This window comes from Solanum dulcamara, chromosome 12, assembly GCF_947179165.1.
Source record: "Solanum dulcamara chromosome 12, daSolDulc1.2, whole genome shotgun sequence".
Classification (NCBI taxonomy): domain Eukaryota; kingdom Viridiplantae; phylum Streptophyta; class Magnoliopsida; order Solanales; family Solanaceae; genus Solanum; species Solanum dulcamara.
Genome location: NC_077248.1, coordinates 1,523,287 through 1,530,016, shown reverse-complemented (window position 1 = coordinate 1,530,016; position 6,730 = coordinate 1,523,287). Strand labels below are relative to the sequence as shown.

Genomic DNA, 6,730 nt, shown 5'->3' with positions numbered 1-6,730 from the left:
TAATAGAAATCTTATCGTTTTATTCTTCTCCTTTTCATTTTAGTTGATGAAATCTTCGAATATCACATGTATCATATGTTAACTCAAATAATTTTTATTTTATGATTTTTTAGAATAAACATTGTGAGTATTAGTTATTATTAGAGATAGGGCTATTCAAAATCAAACAAAAATCAATAATCCAAATCAAAAAAAGTTATTGATTTATTGATAATGGATTATTGATTTAGCGATTTCGATAACGGTTTTGATTCTTTTTATTATCATGTTATTGACTCTTAAAGGTTTTAGGTTTTTTCTTAACGGGTTAATCGATAACCAGACAGTAAATTAAATAATTATATTTATACCATTTGATATACAAAGTCCTTGACTTAAAGTTCAGTTTCATAGTTTTATTTTTGATTGTCTCAAACACTTAGTTATTCTACAATGTGACAGTATTTGCTTTTAAGCAATATGCAATATATCAACTCATATGCATGGTTCGTTTGATTTGTCACATTGTTTCTAAATAATTTTCAATAAAAAAATTGTGTCAAATTTCGATATGGTATGGTAATTCAGTAAATACCATACCATGCCTCAAACACTTAGTTATTCTACAATGTGACAGTGTTTGCTTTTAAGCAATATGCAATCTATCAACTCATATGCATGGTTCATTTGATTTGTCACATTGTTTCTAAATAATTTTCAATAAAAAAATTGTGTCAAATTTCGATATGGTATGGTAATTCAGTATATACCATACCATGCCCACCCCTACTTATGACCCAATATCGACTCTCAATCTGAACCTGACTTTGACGACGCTCGACTCTTGATTGAAATCCTGACCCTGACACCTAACTTAGAATTCGACCTCAATGCTTACGTAGGATTCGACACCAAAATCAGGATTCGATCCCAAGCCGATTTGGGGCCCGAGAATTGGTTATCGAATCGAGGTTGGGAGTCGGTCCTGAATTGAGAATCAAAAGCCAGATTTCGAATTAGTATTAGGAGATAAAATTGTTAATTTTACATTAAAAGTTTTTTAAAAAAGGATATCGACCGAGAGAAAAAAAGGTGGATATCTATAAAAATAAAAAAAAAGTAAGAAACTAAAAATGATAAAGACAAACGCATGTGTTTAATATATAAAAATTATTTATTTCAAAAATACTAATGTAGAAAATTTAAAATTAAAATTCCTAATAAATCTAGAAAACATAATACGTACGCAATATGTTTAGGTTATAAAATAAAAATTAGTGAAAAAAGTGTAAATTCTTAAAGATGATCATAATGAGTTGAAAGGAGTCCTTGATTAACTCAATTTCATTATTCACATACATTTTTTAGTTCTAAATCTCTCCTTATATAATTTGGATTAATGAAATTTTCCATTATTTTAGGATATACCCCAATAAACAAAACTTTCTACCAAATATTTAAAACTTGGCCAATTATTTGAGGACAAATTATTTTAGGATTTATATTATAATCCATATTTAATATCATTAAAATAATATTTTGACAAAAAATTTCATGAGTCAATTCAGGATACATATCAATTCAATTTTTATTGAACAAGTTTATTTTCAGACTAATTTTGTTACCAAAAGTGGTTGTCCATCTTTAAGAAAATGAATTTATTGGGGGGTTTAATAACATGCTTGACCATCTTGCAAAATGCAAAGTCACCATTTAAGATTCATTGGATATTATTGCAAGGTGTGGACCATCAAAGTAAAGGCATTTTCTAAACGTGATAATTTACAAGGTCGGCAAATTTCATGCATCGCATACAACGAATTCTAACCTTAAAGAGACGCTATCCAACTATCACCTTAATAATTGCAAAGGTCTAAATGAGTACCAAACAAGTTGAAATCGGCTATATTTTTCTGTTTAAATTATAAATTATTGAAGAACATAGTAGACATCGCAATTCCAAGAAGTAGAGAAGAGGAACACACATAAAAAATGACCATTCCCCACTTAATTAACAAGTAGCAAGATCTTCCTATGAAAAAAATAAATTAATATCATGTGAGCAATTAATTTACGTGTCAGATAAATTATAAATTATAGGCCAAGCTAGTATATACATTGCAAATTCGAAGAACTTTGTTAATTTCTTATTTCTTAAAATATTAAATCCGTGTAGTTTGGCTTAGACCCCTATCAAATACATTATTTAATAATGAAAAAGTGAATACATGAAAGAGGGGACAAGTAAGCTAAACCTCCAAAGATGGATGATTGTTGAACAAAGAACTTTATTGAATTATTAGAAGGAACATGTATCACACATAGAAAATGAAACGACGTTACCCCACCCCACCCTACCTCCACTCAAAACAAGAAAACCACAAATCCAAACTTGCTATTTATCATCCTATAAATAGGAAGCTTCCCTAGTCCAAAAAAACCTCAATGCCATATACTTCTCCAATGGCCCCTAGTTGCAACCAAAACCAAAATCATAGCCAAAATGGTCATCAATTTCCACAAGAAGTAGTAGTTGTTGTGGTTCCATTTCCAGTACAAGGCCACTTGAACCAACTTCTTCATTTTTCTGGTATAATTTCATCATATAATATACCAGTCCATTATATTACCACCACAACTCATACTCATCAAGTCAATTTTCGAGTTCATGGTTTTAAATCAACAAACAATATTCAATTTCACAAATTTTCAACTCCTATTTTCAATTCTCCTACACCTAATAATAAACTAAATTCATCAATCAAATTCCCTTCACATCTTCAAACTTGCTCTCAAATTTCCACTAACCTACGAAATCCTGTTGCAAAGATTTTACGTTCTCTCTCACATAAAACACGAAGAATTGTTATCATCCACGACTCATTAATGGGGTCTGTGGTTCAAGATTACCGTGCTATTCCAAATGCAGAAGCCTACACTTTCCATAGTGTTTCTGCTTTCACTTTATTTTTGTACGTGTGGGAAAATATAGGGAGGCCTTTTGCTATCGACAGAGATATAATAAAAGACCTTCCATCGATCGAAGGATGCTTCACCCCGGAGTTTAGTAAATTTGTTCGATCGGAACATGAGTATAGTAAATTTAATTCTGGCAAGATTTATAACACCTCAAGAGTTGTTGAAGGTCCTTTTCTTGATTTGTTATCAAAAGAACAAATCAATAAAGGCAAAAAGCAGTGGGCTCTTGGACCTTTTAATCCTATTACAATCTCAGGGCCCACCCAACAAAGACATAAATCATTGACTTGGTTAGACAAACAAGTTCCAAGGTCAGTAATTTTTGTGTCATTTGGAACAACAACTTCATTCTCTTATGAACAAATCAAGGAAATTGCAATTGGTTTGGAACAAAGCCAACAAAAATTCATTTGGGTATTGAGAGACGCCGATAAAGAGGATGTTTTCTCAAAAGATTTCACGAAAAAAATTCAATTGCCAAAAGGGTTCGAAGAGAGAGTGAAAGAAAGAGGAATCGTCGTAAGAGATTGGGCCCCACAATTAGAAATCTTGGCCCACACTTCGACCGGTGGTTTTTTGAGTCACTGTGGATGGAATTCATGCATGGAGAGTATTTCAATGGGAGTTCCTTTAGCCGCATGGCCAATGCATTCGGATCAACCTAGGAACACGGTGTTGATAACCAAAATTCTAAAAGTCGGGATAGTTATTAAGGATTGGGCTCGACGAGACGAGTTGATAACGTCCGATGGGATCGAAAAGGTTGTGAGTATTTTAATGGCATCACAAGAAGGGGAAGAAATGAGGAAAAGAGCACAAGAGTTGAGTTTTGGTGTTAAGAAAGCTGTGGGAGAAAATGGTGTCACAAAAAATGAATTTGATTCTTTCATTGCTCATATTACTAGAGCAATTTGATATCTTCCAACACATTTTTATGATCATGGTGTCAGTAGCATATGCAGTATTTTTTGTAAGTCGATATTTGAAAAAGTTAATAAATGAATATGTTACTATAATGACATGCAATGTCATTCTTTAATTTATACCAGATATCTTCATTTTGCTTATTACATGTGTATACATACATGTATACATAGTATACCCTTCATTTTAATTTGTACTATCTCCGTTTATTTTATTTGTCATATTTAAATTTTAGCATGTCCATAAAGAAAATAATGATTGGCATATATAATTATTTTACTACACTTCTGCTATTAATTGATGTTTAATATTAACTCTTGAAAAATAATTTTGAGAATAAGTAATTAATGCTAAACGTAAAACATGATATTATTTCTTTTTATATGAAAAAAGTGGACAAGTAAAAGTGAACAGAAGAAGTATGTTTTAATTTGACTTGGGAATGAAAGTTAAGAAAGTAAAGAACACTTTTGAATGTTGTGAATCTTAAACTAAAGATGTATATAATGTATCAAAATGTTATTTAATCTTGTGGTCTTAATAATATGTCACCAGTGGCGGAGCCACCACACTATTTATACATGGCTAAAATAATTTTTTATGTATATATAGTAGATGTCGAACCCCCTTCGACTAGTTCGTGTGTCTACTTTTTCAGATTTTGAACCTCCTTAGTCAAAATTCTGTCTCAGCCACTTTATGTCACGTGCGATGTTGAAACTAAAGAACTATTAAATAATTAGAAAAGAGATTTTTTTTAAAACAAACTAAAAATAAGATAAACAAATCGAAATAGAATAAAATATTTTGACGAAACAGTGTCCCGTGATATGTCTCGAGCTTCAATGTACAAATAAGCATATTTGCATGTGACAAGATCCAAACTAAACGAATCATTTTCAGTAGCTTAATTCTAATTTGTTGCAATAATGAAATTAATTAAGGACGATAATAGTTTAAACTGTTTATTAGATAAATAATGGGATTTTTATTTTTATTTTGCTTTCGTTGATTTGAAATTTTTGATCCTTTAAATAATCTCGAATAAATAATTTGAAAATATAACAATACTAATTCTAATACATAGATGTTCTGGTAACATATTTGTGAGTAGATAATCAAAATTAATTAAAAAAACAGCTTTTAAAATTATATTAATCGTGGAAAAAAATTGTACCTCTTTCTCTTTGTTTGTCTTTCTTTTTACTCAATTTTAAAACACATGGGCAACTCACATTATCTGACATGATGTGATCGTCTTTGTTCTCTTTTGAGAGTTGTTTGATGTAATCACGAATATGTTAAGTATTGTTTCGTAATATATTATATTGCATTATAATATTATAATAATTAATAAATTTAGAAGAAAAGTAGGGTATAAGATGAAGTGATTATATATGATTTGTTTTTTTTTATTAAGGTTATATATAACATATCAAATAAGAAAAATCTCTTTAAAATGAATTGATACTATTTCTTATGAAATAATTTAAGCTATATATTTAATTCAAATCATCCCAACTTTTAGATAGTCCGAAATTCTGAAATAAACAAGTTAAAATGGAACGAATTAACATGTCTGAACTTGATTAGATTGGCAAATTACATTTTAAAGAATTAACTTTATCACCCCCTAAAATATAAAAAAACGAGTCGAAATAAATTGTTTGAACAAAAGAGAAATCTTAGAAAGTAGCAAATCATCTATGAGACTTGATTTCAAGTTTTTAACATTTTTAAAATTTGTATTCCATTACAAGTCCAACGAGTCCCTCGTCTAAATTGAATTTCATATTCAAATACTTTGTATTCTTTAATTCATGAATGGAATTTTGAGGATATGAATCTGATCAGCATAAATAGTTGTGTGAACGCGATATATTTAAGAGATAATGATCATTTTGAATAATCTTTTTTTTTGTTAGTTTTATATTTTAACTATCAATTGTTTCATTTTTCTACGTGAACTATCACTATATAGGTAAGAAATCACACCTAGTTGAGTATATTATATGGTGATAATTCATACAGAAAAAGGGAACAACTTATAGTTTGATCTATTTAGTTTCGAGGTGTGTTTTAATACATAAACAGTGTAGAAAAAGAGAAAAAACTGATAGTTAAAATATGAAACTAGTGAAAATAATAATAATTCCGATGTTTTTTTAAAAAAAAAAATCATTATCTCTGCATTTAACTTTAAAAATGCAAAACATTATCCTAGCTTCTTTGGAAAGGGATAGTGGGAAATCAAAAGTGAATAAATTTGAATACACACACACCCAAGTCTTGATGTTAACGTTGACCTATCTTATTTACTATGAAATTTGCAAACGTTGTTTATTCATAAATTCTCTGATCATATAAAAGAACAAATTTATAATTTATAAGTCAATAGCTTATTTTGTTCTTTATATATATGTGTGTGTCAATTGTTTCTCCAAACACACATGTTACAATACAAAACTTCACTTTCAAACTGTGAGAAAGAAGTTACCTGTCAATTTCATGTTTGTACAGCTAATGAAGACAATAACTACATTGATTGCCATCACCAATTAATGATCATGAATTGTGAGGTCTTATTTAAGATTCATATGTTGTTATACTTGTACATCAATCTATATGATTTTTGCCCTACACAGCTATGACCAGTTTGTTTTTTTAATGATGAAGGTGACTAATAAGTTTGCATATATCCCATTTATTTCACTAGATACCTGCATAACTATGCCCTACTAAAAGACGTCTTTCGTGGAAAGAAGATGGAAAAAAAGAAAGAACTTTTAAGAGAGTAACCATTTGTTAAAAAAAAATTAAAACATGTGTCTAACACAACTAACAGAAG

General features: G+C 29.6%; 1 protein-coding gene across 1 annotated transcript; it reads left to right on the top strand.

Moving 5' to 3' along the window:
- The first annotated feature begins 2,389 nt into the window (after window positions 1-2,389).
- On the top strand, window positions 2,390-4,006 carry LOC129876402 (zeatin O-glucosyltransferase-like). Its single transcript, XM_055951837.1, has one exon. The coding sequence runs from the start codon at window positions 2,425-2,427 to the stop codon at window positions 3,871-3,873; it is 1,449 nt and encodes a 482-aa protein (XP_055807812.1). The 5' UTR covers window positions 2,390-2,424; the 3' UTR covers window positions 3,874-4,006.
- The last annotated feature ends 2,724 nt before the right edge of the window (window positions 4,007-6,730 follow it).